A 23,504-nucleotide genomic window follows, 5' to 3' on the forward strand; every position below is an offset into this window, starting at 1 on the left:
CAAAATAGTACTTGCTGAAGATGGGAATTAATCTAGGTTCAGAGTCAGTAAGGATATGTTCTTGCAGCCAGTTGATGCCTGTGTCTTGAGACCTTATTAACTCTTTATTTACCAGTCTGTCCTGTGATTCCTTTTTTGAACTCAGTTCAACATTTGTCCAACCCCTCCTCCATCCTTGTCCCAAACTGCTGCCACATAGAGACCTCATTCAAGGAGATGTGGGGGATATTTGCAGAAGTTATTAATTGGTGGCCTGCGGTTGAAATCTGATCCACAGATCTCCTTTATTTTTGCCAAAATATTGTTTTTAAAACTTTGACTCAATTGCCAAAATTTTAAAATCAGGAAATTCATAAAAACTCTGAGTATCCAATTTCTTTGCGAACAAATTGATCTGGCTGTGCAGTGCCTATGTTTTCACAGGGCAATAAGTTATTGGAGTGTCCTAGCTAGGACACGCCCCTTCCAGTTATCCTCAGTCCCTACCCTACCCTTTCACTCATTTACGCTACTGCTTAGTATTGGGAGGGCAGTGACTCTAGGTGTATTGGAAAAACATATAAAACACAGAAGAGGTGTAAGGAAGCAGTGACTTCCTGTGGACTTTTGCTTCATGGTCTCTTGCTTGCCTCCTGAAAGCAATTCCATTCTTGGAAATTATTCCCAGCTTCTTTTTCTTTAGAACCCCGCTTCTCTTAGTGTGTCACTCTGCATTTATCCCTTATACTTCCAAGAGGCGTGATATTGCAGTATTATCGAGGAAAGCATACAGATTTGAATTCCAGCTCTTCTCCTTAGTTCAGTTTCGTTTTCTGTAGAACGAGGCTGTGGCTTGCCTCATAGATTGATATGAGTATTAAATGGGATTTTGTATATGAAGCATCAAGCAGAAGGTGGGTACTCAAGTGTCTCCGTCCCTCTCTTTTGTCAAGACATGACTTCTCCTTCTTCGTGACCTTGATGAAGTCCAGCTGAATTTCTGCCTCTGCTGTCCTGCCACGTACACCTCTTTACCCTTAAAATAAAGCTGACTTTTATTTTTTATTCCTTATAACTTCATTTTTCCCATCTTTACAGTTTCAACTATCTCCCTCTCTCCCTCTCCCGCCCTCTTTCTCCCTCTCCCTCTCTCTCCTTTCCTTTTTTCTTTCCCCTCTCCCTCCTTCCTTCCTTCCTTGCCAGACCTTCCTTCCCTCCCTCCCTCCCTTCCTTCCTTCCTTGCCAGACCTCTCATAGAGACCCCTCATATGAGAATAATGAATGATAAGTGAATTTGTTTTAGGAAATTCTATAAGAAGGCATATTTTTTATCAAATCTGTATAATAATTGTACATTGTTTTGTGATGGAAATGACATTAACTTTTACAGCAGTCTGTTGGAACTCTTTCTGAATTTATATACCTTTCCCCATCCACTGTCTATTTATAGAAATAGAGCCAAGGTCAAAAGCTGGAAATTCATCAAGAGGAAAAATTGGTACTGGAAGGGAGACACTTCGCCTGAGATCAAAAGGTCCTGCCACCGTGGAAGAAGTGGTATGTGATGTTCGTTTAGTTCCTGTTCTGCTTGGACATATATGGACATTTATGTTTATTAGCTAGAAATAAAGGTAACATCATGAGGTTAAGTAAAATGCCATACATTGTAATTAAAGCGTGAGCTTTAATTCATTGCCTACTTAAGCAAAATGAAAATTATGAAAAGATTTAAGAAGAAAATATAGAAACTAAGTGTATAAGAAGAGATTGTGATCTATAGCATTCCTCAGCTACCTGTAGACAGCGTTTTGTAGAGTCTGGAGATATCTGGACTGGATCGAAAGTGTAGATCTCAACCAAAGCTCTGAAAGCCAAGAGGAATTCTCAGAGCCACCAGTAGGTGTAAACAAACTTAAGATTTCGATAATGAAAGATAATATGCATGAACTCCAGTCTCCTCAGGTAAATAATTTTTTAGTCACCATTGCCTCTTCCCCTTGGTGTCCCACATTCCTTCCACCACCCAATTCTGGTGGATCTACCTCTGCCACAGACCAGAATCCAACAGCTTCTCACCACCTCTCCTCTCTGGCCCAAGGCACCAACAGCTTACCTTGAACACTGTAATCACTTTCTGGCCAGTCCTTTTGCATTCACCTTGGCCCCTCTTTCCACTACACTGAGCACAGCATCCAGAATTATCATTTCAAAATGCAAGTGAGATTATGTTGCTTTTCTGTTCAAAATCCTCCAGTAACTTTCCAAGTCACTCAGAATACATGCAGAAGTCCTCAGAGTGACCAGTGTGATCTGACTGCATTCTTCTCTGATCTCAGTCTCTACCACTCTCCTCCTGGCTCCCTCTGCTTCAGCCACATGGGTCTCCTCACTGTTCCCAAACACTCCAGATTGTTGGCACTTCAGGGTCTTTGTACTGCTGTTTCCTCTACATGAACACTTTGCCCATTTCTGCGCATGGTGCACTCTCTTGCCTTCTTGCAGTTTCTGCCCACAGATCACTTTATCTAAAAGGCTGCCTCCGAGTGTCCTACATAAATACCAATTCCCGCTGCCCTTCCCTCTGCTCAGTTTTCCTTGCCCTTAATTTTCTTCAAAGTGCTAAATATAATAGGACTCATTATATCTTTGTTTCTTTTTTGTCCGTTGTCTATCTCCTTTGCTCACCTGTCTTGTTCACTGTGATATTCCCAGCACCTGACATATCAAATGAGTTCAAATGCTGAATTAATGAATTAATAAATGATTCACTTAAACTCCAGGAGAGTAAGGGTTTCACTGAATGACTAGGTCAATATTTGAGGGCAAAACACCAGAAGTAGGAGAGACAAATGAAGGGAAGAAGGGTTGAAGAAGAGGATAGTTAGGGGTTAGGGGCTGCAGTGATAAGGATTTGAAGTGGCAAGTAAGGCCCGCTCACAGCTCACAATAGTGAAGACAACGGTGATGAAGTCACCTTGTAGGCAGAGGGGAGATCAGGCAGGTGTCTGAGGCCAGGGAGCTTCTGCAGGCAGGGGCACAGGCACCAGGCCTGTCTAGTCCCCCAGTGTGTGCACGTTATCCTAGGAGTCCCCTTATGGTTGAAGAGCAAGAGTAAGACAGGTGAACAGGTAGGTGAACAGGCTCTTTTCACAGAGCGGGATCCCAGAGCTTATGCTGTGACCATGATCAAAGTCAGTCATGGGGTAGTTTGTTGGAGCAGACACTCAAGGAACCATGAGGCCAAGGTCTGAGACTTTCTGGATGTTGTCAGTTTTAAGCAATCTGGAGTCTGGTGCCTTGGTCCTAGGTGAATGAAAGGATTGATTCGGAGACAAAGGGCAATGAAGAGACCTGGGAGAGTTGAAGGCATTTTGAAAGTGAGAGATGATGAGCGATGTAAAAAAATTCAGAACAGTGACCTCTGGTCATTCTGAGTCTTTACTTTTCTTGTGCCTAGCATGCTTCCAAGCATACTGCTAAAGGCCAGTAAATGTTTATTGAATGAATAAACAAACCCCATTGAAAGAAAGGAATGTGTAAGAGAATAGAAGAACAGTGGGAGGGAACCAGCAATGAGGAGCCTAGGGGAAGGAAGCTGTGAGGATAAAAGGACAGATCTTAAAATTGCTTGCAAAGGAAGCAGAGTGGCAGGAAAACTCCATGGCGCTTCAGGAGGAGGGTCATCTTCTAATAGTTAATATAGTTAATAAATGTTTTTCGAGCACCTGCTATGTATATAAGCTGCTGGAATGAAGAGAGTAGCTGAAGATGTATCTGTGGAGGTAGGAAAGATTCAAGGTTAAACATCTAAAACTTCATTCCTATTCACATAGCCTCTTTCATTAAATAGAGCAATTAAAATAGATCATAATGAAAGTAAAAGCTAGTTTGGTGCTAATATTAAATTTGATACAAATGACTTGCAACCTCTTTCAAACACCAAAGGATTTATAGATTTGAAACAAATCATCCCCCCATAGACTAGCACAAATTCTGAAAACTGTGAAAGACGCTCCACCTCCATACCTCATAATTCATTCAGTATGTGTTTGTTTGGACAGGCACAGTCCAGGTGCTGGTAATACAAAGATGACTAAAGACTTGTTTTTCCTCTAAAAGGAAAGAGGCATGAGAAGAAGCTATTACAAACCAGGGAGATAGGGTTAATGTCACAAAGGAGGGGTTGATCAGCTGCTGTCAGGAATGGGAAGAGGGGAAGTCATGGAGAATTTCCTACAGAAGGAATGACTGAATTGGTTAAAGATGGGCAGAAGAGTGTTCTTAGTATGGACCAGCGATGGACTTGGCCACCTTATAAGCATCAATGGAATTAGAGTGTGATTGCTGGAGGTACCTGCTGGGGGAGGTAATGAGGACAGAGATACAGGCCTGGGTCAGGATGTGAAGGGCCTGTGGATAATTTAAGAACTATGAAGGAAGTAGCACCATCAGTTTTGTGTTTTAGAAAAATCCCTTGGTTCTGGGGGATGGCTTGTTGAGCAGGATGAATTTGAGGGGGTGAAGATTGTAGGCAGAGAGACAAATTAGGAAATTTCTGCAAATAACAAAAGATGAAGGAACATTATTCAGTCATAAAGAAGAAGGAAATCCTGCCATTTGTGACACCATGGATGAAACTTGAGGACATTGTGCTAAGTGAAATAAATCACACAGAGAAGGACAAATACTGTGTAACCTCGCTTATATGTGGAATCTAAAGAAACAAACAAACAAACCCAAACTCGTATATACATAGAACAGATTGATGGTTGCTAGAGGTGGGGGTAGGGGAATGGGCAAAATGGGTACAGATAGTCAAAAGGTACAAATTTTCAATTATAAAGTCCTTGGGTGTAATGTACAGCATGGTGATGATGGTTAACAATAATATATATTTGAAAGTTGATAAGACTATAGATCTTAAAAGTTCTCATCACAAGAAAAAAAATTGCAACTCTGTGTGGTGATGAATATTAACTAGATTTATTGCAGTGGTGATTTTCTAATACATACATGTATGAAATCATTATGTTGTATACCTGAAACAATTATAATGTTATATGTAAACTATATCTCAGTGGAAAGAAAAGAAAAGATGAAGACTGAACCCAGGCAATGTGAAAGGAAGACAGGTGATGAGATAAAGAGCAATTTAGAATAGTAAAATAGTGATGGCCATTTTGTATGAGGACTGATTGATACTTGTTACAATATCCTACAAAATGGCTGGATAGGCAAAGGTAAACACCTAAGTTACTTTGCATAGCCTTTTACTTTACACAGATTATTCCAAAGACACTGCTAAAGAAGGCATGAGTGAGTATATATTATGTCTGTTATTGTTTTTAAAGGCTTACTTGAAATAAAAATATGAGAAAGTTATAATAATATCCACAAGGAAATAAAAATAAAATTTGCAATAAAATGCATATTTTAATAAGTTTTGAGAATACAGAGCAATATACATTTATGATAGTATTGAAAATATGAAAAACAAGGAAAAAAGTTAAAACAACAAAAAGTGTTATGAATTTCTTACAATGTAATTATTTATGAATTCAACATTTGCATTTATAATTATTTAACATCTTTGGGCAATTTCTTTTTCAGTTATGAACCTATTTAAATCAAGTAATAAAACAAACTAAGCATTGAATAAGATTTTACCAAATATAAAACCAAGATTTTAAAAGAATGAAAATATATATACAATCATTTTTTACCGAAACTTTAAAAAAATTTCAGCTATAATTAATATTTAACATTGTATTAGTTTCAGGTGTACAACATAATGATCTGATATTTGTATGTATTACAATTCACTGAAACTTTTTATTTTTGTAAATTTTTCCTCAGGATTTTATTGTGAAAAATTTCAAACGTAAAGAAAAGTTGAAAAACAGTGCAATGTACACCTGTACACCTACCTCTTAGACTCAACAGTTGTTGGCATTTTTCTATATTACCTTTATCCATATATATTTTTGCTGAATCTTTTGAAAGTATGTTATAGATATATCATGATTTTTACTTACTTCATGGTGTTTCTAAAAATAAAGATATCCTACATATTGCAACCTGTATATTATTACGCTAAAGAAAATTAACAATAGTTCTCTAATATTATCCAATACTTTCAGTGGAACTTTTAATAACACTTTAGGAAGAAAAAATATTTTGTTACCATTAATATGTAAGCCAAAAATTATTTCATTATGATTTTATCCTTAGGAAAATTCTATTTTTGTGTATTTTTATAATGTGTGCAATTGATTAATATGGTAATACATGTGAAAAACTTATGAGAACTACAAATAAAAACATTAAATAAAAATAACTAGTAAGAGTACGTGATCAGAAATATTTTACTGTTAGGGTGACCCTTTAAAAGGTCTGGAAACCCTGGCTTGCACGACGAAGACCAAGGCCCTTTTCATGGCACCCAGGACCCTAAAATCTAGTCATGTCTGGCACTATGTTTCTCATCACATGAGACTTTTTTGTAGTTCCTATAACCTGCTATCATTTATCAGACTGCGACCTCATATAGACTTTGTGTATTTATTGCCTCTTACTTGTAGTGCTCTTTCCTGCTCATCTGACACTAATTCATCTTTGAAAATACAATTCTTGTTACCTTTCTGGAGTCTTCCCTAACTCAGCGATTTAAATTTAAACCCCCATGATGCCTCTGTGCTTTAAATATTTATTAAATATTGTCCTTGTTATTATCACATAGCTACTTATTTTCACATCTGTATCCTCTTCTAGATTGTTAGCTACTCAGAGACTGTGTTCTGGCTTTTCTTTGAATCTATAACACTTAGCACTGACACTAAAAATAAATATTTACTGTATAGATTTTTACTGAGTTACAGAGCACATTCTACAGATATATTTCTGTTCAAATTAGCCAAAGTTTACAACCATGAACTGGCTCCACATCAGACTTTTCCCTCTGTGTGTTTTGACATTCGAGAGACTTCATATGAAAGTATAATATCTATTTCTCTTTTCTTTGATCAAGCCCTCTGAAACCAAAGCCAAGGCAATTGAAAAGGTCGATGATCTTCTTGAGTTGTACATGGGAATTCGAGATATTGATTTAGGTAAGATTACACTATTTTATAAAGTCTTATATTTTTTAATTTGATGGAACTTAATGCTAATTTATGTCTTTCTGGCATTTATAGTCAATGATACTTTTCAAGATAAAAAAGTATTTGTATAGTGATGAAAAAAATAATGAAAATAATGATAATAAAGAATAATGAAAAGAAGACCAGACCCTTACCATTTACTAGCTGTGAAAACTTAGAGTCAAGTCAACTTTTTTGAACTTTAATCTATAAACTATAATGCTTTCTTCATAGGCTTGTTTTATGGATTTAAAAAAAACGAAAAGAATTTTGTAAATGATACATATGAAAGGTATTATTTAATACATTAGATATACATTGATTAAATTGTATGTTATAATATTAAAGTTACGGACATTTAAAATGGTTAATGAAATGCTATGAGAAGTGAATCAGAAATATGAAGAGAAAGGACACATCTGATGTATGACTGATAAGGGCAGCTGAGCAGTGAATTTCTGTGTATTTCTTTTGTCACCATTAGGATGTCAGGGTCTTGATTTATTGATTAAAACTATTAATTATAAATAACAGAACAAAAATGAAACAAACTGAACTCCAACTTACTTAAGAAAAAAAGGGGGAAATGTATTGGTTCTTGTAACTAAAAATCCAGAGATAGATCTGTGGATTTTGGCTAGATCTAGCGTTCTCATGCTGTCATCAGGAGGGAATTTTTCTTCTCTGCATTCTGGTTTTATTTCACACCTCTATGGTAACTCTTGGAAGCTTCAAGCCCTCTCTCATGGAGTCAAAATGACTGCCACGGCTTCACCCTCTACATCTTGGGGTCAAACACATAGGTCTGGGTCACATGTCTGTAGTCGATAGTAATTCACGAAGAAGAAAAATATTCTCTTAAGAAAGGCAGGCAGCTGCTGAATGGGAAAAATGTGCATCTACTGGTGGGAATTCCTACCTGTATGCATCCTACCTATATGTGTGTGCACAGGTGTGTGTTGTATCAAGTATTTAATGAATTTCTTAAAGTCAAAGACTTGGACAACTTTGTTTACCTGTTACCAGGAAAAGTATTTTACTCAACCTCAGGTAGAATATTTGAAGCTCATTCTTCCTTTTCTATTTACACTCATTTTTCTTTTTCCTTAGAGAATTTATTCTTATTTTTTCTTGCCTGTCTAAACTTTTAAAATACAATTTCTATGTTGGATGTACAAATAATATCTGTAATTGAAAACTAAGCAGTACTTGTTTTCTAGCTCCTTAAAGATAAATATGATATTTGCATGTAATAGCTCCACACAGATAAGAAGTTAAAGCTGAGATGATTTAAGCCAGTATCTTAAAACTTTTCTCCCAAGCCTTTTGCATTTGGGAAAATACAGAGATATGCATAAATGATGTGAGCCTGCAACAGTTATACAAATGCATATACGAAGGAAGGTGAAGGGTTTTTAGAACTGGCAGTGCTCTTAAACTCAGATTAGGTAGTATGTGTTGGAAAACTTAGAAGGATACAGTTGAATAACTATGTTAATATGAGATTCAGGAAGTAGTGCATAAATTGCTGGATCTTGATAAGCTCAAATTTAGGAGAACCACACTTTCCAAAGGTGAAAACTCATATTCGAAACTTAATTTTAGGTATAGATAGGCCTTATAGTTATTTAAGTATAAATTGGGAATAGTTAAGTAAATTAGTTTTACTCTCATTATTAAAAATACACACGTATATAGGGAAGAGCATTGGACAATGGCATAAGTAATTATAAATGAAGAAATAGTTCTTTAAGAATCAATTTTCTTTCACTCTGACAAATTTAGAACACCAAACATTCCTGGAAAATTCCTTATAAATTAACTAGTAATCCCTCTGTAATTAATTATATGTAGCAAATTCCTCCAATGACTTGAAAAGTCATTATGATTATACATGGTTAGCAATGTGATCAGTCACCCAGGGAGGTAAAGTTTAAAGAAAGTAATTATTTGAAGAATGCAACCGTTGTTAAATAAGGAATTTCTGTCATTCAGATCTGATTAGCATGAATTATAAATCATAAACGTGAAAAATTCAAAAGACAAATGGATATGTTTATTTGTTTGTATCCTTGTGTTTCTTAGCTTTCAGAAATGTTAATTCTTAATGAATGAAAATTACATGTTATTCTGGAATTGTTAATATAAGTTTGTATTAAAATTTTTTAAGTGATATAATAATAAAATGACTAAAACCAAAACAATTACCTCAAAAAAAGCATTGGGATTCATTGTACCATTTGAAAATGTAAAATAATTCAAATGAATTTAGATAGCAATCATCTTGAAGATGAAAGTACTCTGTTTGGTTGTAAAGTTAAGTTGTGAACTGTGACTTTTCAAATGACCCAATACCAATGGGTTGCCTTGGAATGTTATCCACCAGGAAAAAAATAGGTTCTAGAAGATTTTAAGTTAAGATCTATATGGGCTTGACTTAATGAAAACTTATATTATTTTAAGTTTCTAAAGAATTTTAAGAAGTATGCAAACTGTATATAGAACTACAATATTTTCTGATACCAATTTAGGAGTCTAGTGATCATTCTAACAACATCAAAATTTTAGGATTTCTAATTTATTAAGAGATTCAAAATGTGAAGAAAGAAAATTTGAAGGATGGTCTCTAAGCCATTTTTTTCTATAAAAGTTTTTTATAGCTCTTCTAAAAGTATGTGATAATGGTGTTTTAATAGTGATTTTCTTTTTTTAGTGAATTCAAAATGATAAACATTAAAGAAAGTTTTCTTTCTCAGAGGAGGCCAATGAAATTTTAGAAATAGATTTTCATTAAAAACAATTCTATATTGGCTGTTTTTGATGTTTGACTTGTATGAGTTGCTTGAAATGATCTGATATTTATAAAAAGTATTTGGGAAAGTAAGGGCTGAAGAACTTCCATAGCAAGATATGGTTACAGATTTCATTGTTAAGTTAACAGTGGTGATGACTAATCTTTATCTAACTTCTGCTGTGTGCCATTTTATAGATATTAAAAGAGTCAGTTTGGTAACTTGCCCAAAGTCAGCTAACAAGAGCTGAGATTCAATTCTAGGACTTCGAGATTTTTCAACTGCAGTAATCCTGTATGTCTAAAGTTCTATTTAAGTATTTAAGAGCTTAGTGGAAAATATAGACTGATCAATATCACCAAAATAGTGTCTTAAATACTTTAAGAGTTGTTCAGGAGCAGTAATGGTATAAAGATATTCTTAAAATGGCCACAAGAGGTCAGCACTTAGCTGCTATATGTGGTATAACAATGCTACTCTCAGTGGATTATTTTTTGCCCATTTGTATTCAAATGTTAAATATTATTGCAGTATATTGCAGATCTATTATAGTTAACAGAGGAGAAGCATTTTAGTGGCTGTCATTATGTTAATGTGATACATTTTCCTAGTTTCTTTTGCTTTTTACTTAAATCAGAGATACAACTTTTTATCAAAAAGAATAAAATTATACAGTTTATTTCTCCTATAAAGATGTTTAAAATCTATGTTTACACTTTATGTATTAGTGGAAATTCATAACATGTTCAGTGTGTTCTCCATTCTTAATTTCTGTTAAAATTTTTGTGTTAAATTACTGGTTTTAGAAAGATTTATGGAACACTTTATTACTATAATACTTACAACACAATTATGAAGTTGCCTAATGGTATTTTTATTGCTTCTATAAGATCAGGTGTTCCTTGAAGGTAGATACTATGTTTTACCCAGTTTTTAATCCCAGCTCCTATTATAGTACTTCTCCTATACTAAGTACTTGGTGAATATTTGTTGACCAAATGTCTGATGAGAAGCATAAAAATAATTCATGGGGAGTATGAGTTCTAATTTCATTAGTGTGAAGCTTTAGCACTTGGGCAAATTATTAACCTTTGAGCCTTAATTTCCATATCTATAAAAGGGATACAGTAAAAAACAATCTCAGAGTTGCAAGGCACCCCCAAAAATAATATGTATAAAGTTCTCACATTATAAATAATAGATACAGCTATTATCATACTTAGCAATGATCATTACTAATTATTACTAATAATAATGGTAGTGAAGGTAGCTGGAGGTCTTACCAACTCTGGGACTATATTTTGTGTGGGAGTCTTTCTTCACTTTTCTGCTGTGCCAGCATAAATGCATGAGTGAGATTATACAGTTTGGACTGTGAGGTTATTGTATGGGTATCATAAACCATTGTTTTTCCTTTTGTGACTAAGGAACTCAAATCAGAAGTAGCAAGTGAGAGCAGGCCATATTCACACATGGTGTTTCTGGGCTCGGTGCACGAGACACTGGTATTGAGTTTCCTGAGGTATCAGAAAACCTGTGCCAAGTTGTTTCTTACAATGGGGTTTGTGTGTGTGTGTGTGTGTGTGTGTGTGTGTGTGTGTGTGTGTGTGAGAGAGAGAGAGAGAGAGGATTCAGTGTCCATCAGTGAGCATCTGATCCCTGTCGTTGTTTCCCCAGCATTTAAAAGAATCAGCTAATTATCTGCACTGTCAGTTGTCACTTTGGAATGGTCCATAGATTTTCTTGTATCTTTGTTCTGTATGTATTTTACCTCTTCTTCAACTAGATTATATCTCACCCATATGTCAGTGTAAATTTAGATAATTGTCTCAATAAATGCTACCTGTAGGGCCTATGAGAAGTATTTAAATGGTAGACTAAGCAAAATTCTGAACTTGAGTCCTACTTTTAAGTTTTGACGACTCTTTTTTCACATCCCGGCTATAGCACCAGAGTTCTAGGCTTCATTTTCCCCAGTACATGCTAACTGTGCCAGTGCAAAAATTATTTCAGTGTAACAAAGAGTCCCCTTGTGCCTACCCATATCCAGCATTTAGTATGAGTGAGACATGGGACCAGTTTCTATGGGCATAAAACACTGATCCGATCCAGTCAGATCCAGTGAGAGTTTATTCCCTAATGGGACAGAAAATATGTAGGTGAAAATAATGATAATACAGACAACACAGAGCAAAGTTAAATATGTATTGTAAGACCACATTACTCAAACTGTGATCCAGGGACTTGCATTACCTGGGCGGTTGTTGGAAATGCAGAATCTCAGGCCTGGCCACAGAACCGCTGAACCAGATTCTGCATTTTGTCAGGATTCCGGGCAGTTCAAGCATTCAGTTAGAAAGAACACTGGCACGGGCTTTAAGGAATGCGGATATCACTTCCTGTTGCAGACGCGGGGTTTCCTGCGGGAAGGAGCCTTGAAAGAGAGAAAAGGTTTTGACTATAGAGGTAGCGATTAATTAGGAGGAGGTTATCTGGGGCAAAAGCAGGAAGGAAGAAAGGTGCATTCTGAGATGTCAGACTTATGAGGGCATAGCAAAAGTGTGGAGGAGTACTGCCACGTGGGAGCTGGGAGTCCTTTGGGTCAGAATGCCAGACTAAGGTTTAGAGTCTTTAAAGATAAATATTGGTGACCCAAGGAATATTTTCTATATGGGAATGACAGACAATTTCAGAGGTGGAAAGGAGATTCTTGGTCTCTTTTGTCTATAACCGAATAGGATCAAAGCTGTGCTTTAGGAAGAGAAATCTAATGTGCCTATGATGGATAGTTTGCTGACTATACTTGGAGATTAAGGACATAGCATGGTGACAGTGGGAATGAAATGCAGAGGAGCAGATGACAGAAACTGCAGAGGTGGAAGTGGCGAGACAATATTTGGTACACAGGCAAGAAATCAAAGGTAGCAGCGAGAATGATCATGCCACTGATGAAGATGGTGGAAACAGGAGAAAGAGTAGCAATTTCTTCAGAAGGGAAGATGTTTGATTTCTAGACATGTTGGTTAATGTGCTAACAGAACACCTAGAAGTTCTTGTCTACTACTTACTCAGAAACAAGCATTTGAAACTCATGATAGAAGTCAGGGATGGAAGCGAAGGTTCAGGAATTCTCTGCAGCAAGGTCATGGTTTTGCTAGGGTTGTGGCTAAGATCTCCAAGGCAAGACAATGTAAGGAGAGGAGGGAGGGGCACAGACAGAACCTCCAGGTTTATGCAGAATAGCAACAGAGTACTGTTTTCTGAGCACTTGGTTTCATATCGCATTGTGTGAAAGTGCACTCTGAGAGCAGCTTTCCTCTTTTTTGACTATAATACTACGTGACTGCTAAAAGAGATGAAGCGTTCTACATATTAAAGTGTTTCTTAATGGCATAGGAAATAAGTTCCAAAATATAGCTAGTTGCCCGTGAGCATACAGGTTAAATTTTACAAGTCAACCATAGTTTTACTGTGTCAAACATGCCCTAACTTTAAACAACAGCAATAAAAATAAACTTTCTCTTTAATTTGAATGTGTCTGCTACATTTTAAGTTTTGTTTCATTCTCTGTGCAGAGGTTCCTCTACCTACTTTTTATTACGGTAATTTTCAAACATACAGTATGGTTGAAAGACTTTTTAGTGAGTACTTCTAAACCTATCACCTAGATTCTACTATTACTATTTTACAGTAATTGCTTTATCACATACCTCTCCATTTATCATTTCTATGCAGAAGTTTTTGTAGAAACATAGCTGTACTCATAATGCAAAATTTATATATTGCTTTTTCAGTAAATATTAAAACAAAGATTTTCCCCAAGTTATTACAAAGCTATTCATAAACATTGTTTAAAATTATTTCGAAATATTTTATTAAATAGTTCATACTAGAGGTAACTTAATGATCTGCATCTTAGGCTTTTTTTTTTTTCTTTTTTTAAAATACTGTTAGGTCCATTTTTATGCTAAATTCGTTTCTGTTTTTAAGTTTTTTTTTTTTTAAAGTATAGATTTCCTTATATCTCAAGGAAGTAAAGACACTATTTCAAAGAAATATCTGCAGTCCCATGTTCACTGCAGCATTATTCACAATGGCTAAGACATAGAAACAACCTAAGTGCTATGACAGATGAGTGGATGAAGACATTGTGTGTGTGTGTGTGTGTGTGTGTGTGTGTAATGGAATATTCAGCTGTGGAAAAAGGAGGAAATTCTGCTATTTTCAACAATATCGATGGACCCTGAGGGCATTATGCTAAGTGAAATGAGCCAGGCAGAGAAAGACTAATATAACATGATCTCATCTATATTTGGAATCTAATAAAAAACAAGCTCCAAACTCAAACTCATAGAAGAAGAGATCAGATTTGTGGTTGAAGGGGAAATTGAATGAAGGTGGGCAGAAGATACAGACTTCCAGTTGTAAGTAAGTACTGGGGATATATTGCCAATGACTATAGTTACCATTGCCTCATAGTACGTATGAAAGTTGTTGAGCGAGTGAATCCTAAGAGTTTTCATCACAGGAAAAAAATGTTTTTTTGGTATCTATATGAAATGATAGATGTTAACTTATTGTGATAATCATTTTGTGACATATATATCAAATCATTATGCTATACACCTTAAATTTATACAGTATTGTATATAGGTTATATCTCAATAAAATTGGAAGAAAAAGTGTAGATTCCTAGAAGTGGAAATGTTAGTATCAAAGGATATAAGATTTTGATATATGTTCCTAAATGTTTTTCGGAGGCCAAACTTGCAAGTCAAACCAGTGTATGTGATATTTGCTTTATTATATTCTAACCAGCCAGGGCATATAACTTAAAATAATATGTAAAAATTTTAATAAACCTGGCAGGGCCATGGGGCAGGTCCAGATGCAGCTGAGAACTTCCCTCCTTTTTAAAGTGTTTACTTTTGGGTTGATAGTAAATGGAAAAGCTTTTGGGTCATGGCTGAGGCTTAGGATGAAGTAGGAGAGGGAGGGAAGATGATGAAAAGAAGAGATTCAATTCCTCCACACTCTTCACTGCCTTTTTTAAAAAAATTGTTGATGCAATCTCAAATTTAAAGAAAAGTTACAAATACAGTACACTTTTTTTTCTTGAACCTTTTGGGAATTTATTACTTTAATGATATTCCATCGCTCAAATACTTTAATGCATGTTTCCTATAAAAAGGGGAAGGGAATTAAAAAGTACAAATTTCGAGCTAAAAAGTAAGTCATGGAGATGTAATATACAGCAGAGGGAATAGAGTCAATGTCATCATAATTATATATGGTGATAGATGGTTACTAGACTCCTGTGGTGATCAATTTGTAAATTATATAAGTGTTGAATTACTATATTGTACATCCAAAGCTAATATAATATATATATATAATATTACATGTCAAATATAATTAAAAATAAGTTAAAAAATAATTTAAAAACTAAGATATTCTCCTAACTACAGTATAACCACACATATCATAAAATTAACACTGATGCATTGCTACCATCTAATATTCATATCTTACTTATGTTATGATATAAATGTCTTAATATCCATTACAGCAAAAGAGTTACTTTGACTTCTAAATCTAAACTGATTTAGAATGGTTTTCGAGACTTTTTAGTGGAGGATGATATGTAAGAAACAAGATCTGGGTGCTTTGTGTGTTCATTGCTATGGGGCTGTCACTGCTTTCAGGCCCACATAGTGGACTGAGGAATGTGTGTTCATGTATTTACCTCTATATTTTTAATCTCTCTATTGAAATATATACATTTATATCTCCACTGATCTCTATGATTCTAAGTCCACAGGGTTCATTCTAGTTTTCTCACCTTTCCGTATTTATCTTTCTCTGACAGTGACAAACCTGGTTCCCATTATTCGTTACACACACATTTATGTGATCTCTCCTCATGTATGTAACCAATCTCTCATCAGTATGGCTGCTGTCCCCATGCCATGCCATCCTCACCACCCCTGGACTCTGTACCCTACCGCGGGCTGTCCAGTCATGTGGAAGCCTTCCTCACCTTACTAGGGCTTTGATTCCTGCACCAGGTTACCCCATCTACATCTCACGTCTGCTCTGATCGTGGTGCCCTTTTATGGAATCTCCCCGCTTTCCCGTAGCCCACGTGTGTTGGTGCTAAACTGTTTGAGAGGAGGAACAGTTCATAAATGCTCTTAAGAGCCCTAGTGGATTTTAGCTAAAAGACCAAATCTCTTGGCTCATTCAGAGAAATTATTCAACCTTTGATTTGTTCAACCTTAACGTGAGAGGAAAAGAGAAGCTGGGCTGTGGTGTTTACCTTATACCTGCAAGTTCTTCACCAAAATCCCACATCACATCCGTGCCATCTCTTTCTACTTGCTGGTGTTATAGGGGGCTGAGAAAAACACCAGCTGAGCCTCATGGACTCTCAGCCAACTGGGGCAGGTCCCATGGGAATGTGTACCCCTGGAGATGCTGGTTCCCCAGATATAAAATATGAGGCCCAGGCAATTTCTAGAAAAACAGAATAAGGGCACCACCTTCATTTTCTGTCCCAAACTGGAAAAGGGCTCAGAAAATGCTATCTTGATTCCAGGAGTAGAAAGATCTCTTCCTCCTCTTCTCTCTTTCTTGATTGCCTCATTGCAAGCTGTTATTGTTTTTTTGTTTTTTGTTTTTTGTTTTTTCCTTTGGGAAGGGAGGACTTGCTGCTGTCATAGTTGAGGGTGGAGGCTGGTATAGGGGGCAGAGAGAGCAGAGAGAGAGCTGGTGACTATGGGGAAGTGAGGGTAGGATGTACCCTGAGTTTTCTGGCAGGGCTAACCACAGGTTTTCTTTCAGGAGCTTTTGCTGCACCCACGGGAATGCTAGAGGTTCCAATTGATGGGCTCCAAGGTGGAGGAGAAGGAAGGGTGGCAGCTGCAAACCTGGGTGCAGTGGACAGATGGTTTAAAAATATCTTTGCTACCTTAATATGTGATGGAGAGTATCTTATTGTTTTATTTTGCACTAGAAATATGTGATATCTATGCACGTTACTTTTCCAAAGTAATTTTCCTGGTGCTATTTTTCTTAATTTTCTGATGCTATCTCATGTATCATTAATTTTTTTAAATTATTTTTGATAGCTACCACAATGTTTGAAGCTGGAAAAGACAAAGGTAATCCAGATGAATTTGCTTTGGCACTTGACCAAACTCTCGGAGACTTTGCATTCCCAGATGAATTTGTCTTTGATGTTTGGGGAGCCATCGGTGATGCCAAACGAGGAGGATTATGATGTGGATGATCCGTCACTGGAAAAATGAACTGTTTTGTTCCTTTTTTAAAAAAAATCTGTAAGACCTGCTTTTAGACACTGTTGTGGACTCTAGTTTCATTTATGTATATGGAATACATTCTTTGAAATATAATTTTGATTTTTGGGTACTTTTTAATGCAGTTATATATCTAGTATCCTTAAGATATATTACTTAAAATATCACTTTTAATATTCATTCAAAAGCTTTTTAAAACTAAGTTTTAGGAAGTATTTATAGATAGATGATTTTGCTCCCCATTAATACCCATCTTTTATTTTCTACATATAAATAGTTGATTATAATAACTTTGCAGTTCTTTTGCAAATTTCTGATTCAGTGAAAATTAGGATAGGAGTATGATTTGCTTCATGGCACCTTCATTTTGTTAAGTAGCTTGAATAGGATACGTTCAGGAAATGAAATGTGAATTATGCCTACTATAAGTCTAGAAGTATCGTTTTAATTTTTTAAATTTGCTAAGGGGAGGAATATTTCTATAGCCTGTTGACATCCATGGTCTACTTTCCCTCTTTGTAAAACAAGGATTGATAGACTTTTATATTTTGCCTATTTGTGATTGCTTCTTTGCCTTTTAAAACCTATTGTTGAAATCTATTGTGCTGTGTCTTTGTTAGGATGTGTGGAAGAAAGGTGAAAAAGACAGATAGGGTAGAAACCACTTATATTTGATTTTGTAACAACAGTTCTTAAAACATTTTCTTTTCCCACCTGTACGTTACTCTTTATAAGCACTCCAGGGAAGGTTTTTATAGTCTTTATAGAACTTTTCTTTTGAAAGAGATTTACTAAGAAAATAACTATGAGAATACTTTTTGGGTGAAAGAGCAATGTCTTTAAACCCCCCAAACATTAGCAGAGGTACTATCAGAAATAGATTTCCCCCCAGTGGAAATAAAGAAGGAACAGAGAATTGAGAAAATATATTAGCCTATTATTTTAGAATTCTAACATATCTTCTCTAAAATTATACATTATTGAGGAAATTGAGGGTAAATGACTGTCTTATCACTTTGTTTGACATTGTACAGATATAAGAGAAATGGAAATAAATGGATTCAACATAGATCACTTAATAAGGCAGAACCTGGGGTGACCAAGCATTCTTCTAGAGTGCTGGAAAATAGTGTGTGCTGCAATGGTAATCAGAAATTATAACCAATGAGAGATGTATTCTAGGAAATCAGAAGTAGTTCCCTTTCCATACTGTGTTTGTTATTAGAATAACTGTTGTTTTCTGGAGTACCTTTACTTTTACTGCCATTCACTCCCCTTTCTCATAAGTTTAATAGTATGAAGCTGATATTCTTTGTCTCGTTAATCTGAAACCTGCACAGAAGCTGTTTTAGTGATTAATGTGTAGCAAAAGTAGTTTATACAATGCAGATTGTTTTCTTTCTTGCTCTTGCCTATCATTTGAAAGTAGGATCCAGCTCAGGCTATAGTTTGTTGCTACTCATTTCAAGGATTTTTGGAGGAGGTCCCCAAATATCTATTCTTGATATCATCTCTCTTAGCAGGATACACAAAAAAGGAGCTAATATTTCTAGGGATGGGAACACTTTTAGATGACTTAGGAGGCCCATAGAAACGTATTGGTTTAAACAAAAAAATAATAAATTTCTTGGCATTAGATGTTAGATTTGAAATAATGAGTCATTGTTTATTATTGATGGATGTCAGCTTCTCCTTCATTTTTGGGCATGCGTGAAGATTGACAGTTGGTGCCGATTCCCTGTAATTTATGAAATTATACGTTATATTTTGATATTGTTGAAAATGTGTTATTTACTGTATTTCTCCTTACCAATATATAAATTTTCATGTGTTGATCAAAAGTAAATTACTTGTAAAGCTATAATAATTTTATAATATTTCATACATTTCAAATATGACTCCTTAAAATAAAAATGTTTACATGAAAAAAGTGGTGGATGTTTTATCATGAAAAAATAAAAATTTGGGGTTTTAAATATTGGACTTTTTAGTTTTGCTTGAATAAATGATGAGAATAACATGTGATTGTTCAGGGCTTTATGTTTTTAACATATCTTTGGTATATCTTTTTCTCAGAGTATTTTGTACAAGGTATAACTTCTAAATTATTTGCTTTGATTAAGTAAAAATAGATATGCACTGCCATAATACTCTAGGGTAAAATAATTATAAGCTATTTCTGTTATAAGATGGAGGCTTAGCCAGGTAGACACTTTCCCCTTTGTTCAACCAATTTTATCATTGTAGTTTCCAAACAATAATGTGCATAAGTAAAAGAAATATCAACCCATAGCTTTTAGGTAGATATGCCTTTGGATTCATTATCCTTTTGATGCAGTTTGAAGGCCCTATCAGAGCTGTTAAAATGTCATGGTCTCCTTACAGATATCCTGCTAATTCTGTGTGTTTGGGTGGGGTCCAGGAATCTGCATTTTGACTCATCCTCCAGAAGATTATGATGAAAGTGAATTATAGATCTTTACTCTGAGGTCTCTGAAGGTTCTGGTCCAGCTCTAGGGTGGAATGCTAGATATGACTTCAAGAACTCAAGGTCTATCAAGGTAAATAGAGATGTAAATGATCTCTAAAACAATTAGTTAAGTGCTGAAATGTATATGAAGTAGTATGGGAAAAAGGTGTAAATGACAGTAGGATTTCTTTTCATTTCATTTACTTGGCTATTTTCTAACTGTAACTTGGTATCTAGAAGAATTTGTTATCTTACAGAAATAGACTTTCCAATTGGCACACTATGAATTAACCCATGGGTTAGTTTTGCCTCAGTTTACATGTAACATTTGATGCTTACTGTTGATATAAATAAATATTGGCTACTTATCTTACCCTTATTAGGTATTTTATCCTTTTCTAGTTTTGTAGATAGGGATCCTCTGAAATAATGGTTTCTAAAGAACATTTTACTTTTAGTAGCATGGAATTGACATGCATGATAAGATTGAGCTCTCAATGAGAGTAACTTCAGTGGGTGCTGTGGTTTTGAATATGGAAAAGCTAAGCTTCTACAAATGATATTGAGTTCTCCTTGAATAGATTTTTCTTTTAGCGAGAGGTCCCTTCATGTAGGGATAGAGTACAGAACATGATTCATACTTCATTATCTTGTGTGCCATCTAAAAATATGAGGGAAATAATGTTTATGTTTTTTAAAAAAACTATAGATCCAATTAATTAATTTAACCTTGAAAAAAATGATTTTTCTAAAAGTTAGAATTTCTACCCCTTTGATCAAATAGGTTATAATAAAAACAAATTAGTTTTAGTTTTAATAGCTTTCTAGTAAAAAGTAAACAGATATAAAAAATGAAAGAAACCAAAGACTTTCTGCTTCATAAAACAAAAAGAAAATTCCATGTTCTGCAATGGTATTAGAGAAAAATGAGAAAATGAAATCCTGCAAATTTAAGGAATGGTGGAAGAGCCGTCGCATACTTTAGCTTTGGGAGAGGGACAATGAGAATGTCATAGCCATCTTCCTTCAGTGTGCTTCCTTCTTCTCCACTCCTTCCATTCCTGACTCTTTCTGCTCTACCCAACCTCCTTCCATGGGGTTCCTCAGGCCTCAGACCTCTCTACCCTCTTCTTAGGTGATTCATCCACTCCTGTGGCTTTAAACACCTTTATATTTACAACTCTCAAATACATATCTCCAGTGGCTACATCTCTTCTGAGCTCTATACTTAGATGTTCAATTGCTTCCTTGACATCACCTCTTTGTGTGTCAAAACTTTAATATGTCCAGGATGAAACTTTAAACTGTAAAGTCTTATTTTCCTGAATTTTCTTTGATAGGAAATGGGGTCATAATTCACCTCACTGCTGCTTCACCTTCCACATCTAACTTAGCAGCAAGTCCTTTTCATAGTATCTCCAAAAATGTCTCCCAGATATATCCACGTCTTTCCAGTTTCCTGTCATGTGTTTAATCTACACCTCATTTCTCACTGGGCTGCTGCTACAGGCTCTACACTGCTCTCCTTTCTTCCACTCCTGTCATCCTCCATTTTATATTTTACACTGTAATGAAAGTGCTCTGAAATGTTTATGGAAGGGCACGAATGTCCAGCTTTCTTTGTAATGGAAATGTCAGTGTTTCATTTTTTTTTCTTCTCTGGAGGGGTTTAACATTAAGCTCTTTTTTGTCTTTGAAGGAAGGGGCACTAGTTTTTGGATGACTTAGCTTCTATTAAAGGGTCCACAGAGACCTGTGAAAGAACTAGGAAGAAGCAGGAGACAAGAGGAAGAACTTTCACAGGTGTAGATTAAAGGCTATGAAGTACACTGTGTGTGCATTTGGAAGGAGGAAGTAGAGAGATATGTCTTTAAGAGGCCCAAACAGAGGAGGGTTGTGCCTTGTTTTCCTGCAAATACATTTTGGCTAGATGGAGTGTTTAGACTGACAGGAAGCAAAGCTTTCTAACGAGTCCTAGTCTCATTATGGCAGAGGCAGTAAGACCCATAGTAAGGGGTGTTTGAGAACCCAAGACCCTTGTGGAAGCACAAGTCATTGCCCAAAGCCTGCCAGCCTTCACAGAATCAGCACTTCCCACCCACTCTTTGTTTCGATATCAATGCTTGGTGAAAATTTTGTCACCAGTCTTGCCTGTTATTGTCCAGCGGGAGTGTCATCCCCTCAGCCCAAACCTCTGTCTTATTTTAGTAGCTACTCGCAGGATCTTTTTTGGAATGATACAACCTACACACGTAAACCTTAGAAAAGAGAAGTGGTGCCTCGGATGCCTGGTGGAGTAGTCGGGGAAACTCCTGCTTCTGTATGTTGGAGGCTGAGCTGAACTAGCATGAGTCCCCTGACTGAGACTGAGAAATGTGGCTTTCTGCTACGTTTTAATAAGATCACACCACTCCTCTTTGAGCTCCTTATAAGGGGCCTCCAAAGCCCTTTCCACCTCATTGCCACACTCTACTTAGTTTTGTGTTCTAGTCACATCAAACTTTCTTTTCACTTCCAAACTCTTACCTTTCTGAGGGCTTTTCCACTTGCTATTTTTTTTTCTGCCTTGAACACTTATTTGCATAGTCAGGTCCCTGTCATCTTTTGGTTATTAGTTTAAATGCCACTTCTTTAGAGAAGCCTATTGTGACCTTCTTCCCCCCCTTATTGTGTGCTCCCTTTAGCCTTTGTTCATTTCTACCTAATACATCATTATTTGTAATTTTTATTTGTAGTTTTTATTCTGTATTCCTCACTTGAATATCAGCTTCTTGAGGGTGGGATTGTTTATCTCTTGCTGTTGTATTCCAGCTCTTAGCATGGAGCCTGGTATACAGCAAGCAGTAAAAACATAATTATTGCAGGATCACTTCCCATAACCCTCTGCAACCCCTGAGGTAGATAATGATATCTCCATTTTAAAGATGAAGAGACAGGTCCAGAGAAATTAGATAACATGCTCTGAGGCATATATTTGATTAGTGGCAAACATGGGATTTGAACCTAGCTTTGAGTTTAAGTTCTGAGGTCACTTCAAAATCACTACTGTTAATACTTGACCAGAGTAATGTTCTGAGTCACTCAACTGAAGAAAGTTGTTGGAGGAGATTAAAGCCTGAACAGGATTAGAGACTCGGTTAATTGCTCTTGTCAGCAGGAGTAAGGGGACAGCTATGCAGAGGTCAGGCCAACAAGTAGGCTTAAATGAATGATGGGTTTTAAGTTAGAAATCATATACTGAAGGATTTTAGTTGTTCTTTAGGTTCAAAAATTATAATTGGTAACAATTGTCTTGATTAAAAAAAAAAACATTGTAATCACTGACACAACAAGTCCTTGCTAGTTTGACTTAAAAAAAAAGAGAAAGATATGAGACAAGAAAGGTTCTGCCCGTTTCTTGGAAAATGAGTACTGGCTTTAGAAATCCTTCAAAGCGTCTTCTGGTTAAGACGATTTCATGGTTTAATTGTTTTGACTTGGTCTGTAGGTATTTTGCTTCTGAAGTTATTATTGGTTAGTTTATGTTTCAGAAAACCATTAAGGGATGATTGCTGCGTTCTTTAAAAATAGTGTGAAACAAAATTTACAAAGTAGCAGCTTGTTATCAAATGCTCTGTGTGACATTTACTATTTGAAAATGTCATTAGCATTTGATGTTTTGTGGAGCATGGAATCTTATCATTAACCATTTTTAAGCCTCTAAGACACTTGAACTCTGAGAAATGACTTGGGAGGTTATATCGCCTCAAAAGGTCAATTTATGTGCCAAAGGGATGAGTTTATAAAGATGATTATAAATTCACTG

At 35.8% G+C, this 23,504-nt stretch overlaps 1 protein-coding gene across 1 annotated transcript in view; it reads left to right on the forward strand.

Annotated features, from left to right (window-relative positions):
* Positions 1-17,238, forward strand: part of GIPC2 (GIPC PDZ domain containing family member 2) — a 67,602-nt gene extending 50,364 nt beyond the window's left edge. The window contains exons 4-6 of the mRNA XM_016151014.2: positions 1,430-1,536; positions 7,007-7,088; positions 17,041-17,238. Coding sequence (XP_016006500.2) covers positions 1,430-1,536; positions 7,007-7,088; positions 17,041-17,192 — 341 coding nt within the window. The 3' untranslated portion in view covers positions 17,193-17,238. The remainder of the gene's footprint in view (positions 1-1,429; positions 1,537-7,006; positions 7,089-17,040) is intronic.
* The last annotated feature ends 6,266 nt before the right edge of the window (positions 17,239-23,504 follow it).

Source organism: Rousettus aegyptiacus, unplaced genomic scaffold (assembly GCF_014176215.1).
Source record: "Rousettus aegyptiacus isolate mRouAeg1 unplaced genomic scaffold, mRouAeg1.p scaffold_m13_p_1, whole genome shotgun sequence".
NCBI classification, from domain to species: Eukaryota; Metazoa; Chordata; class Mammalia; order Chiroptera; family Pteropodidae; genus Rousettus; species Rousettus aegyptiacus.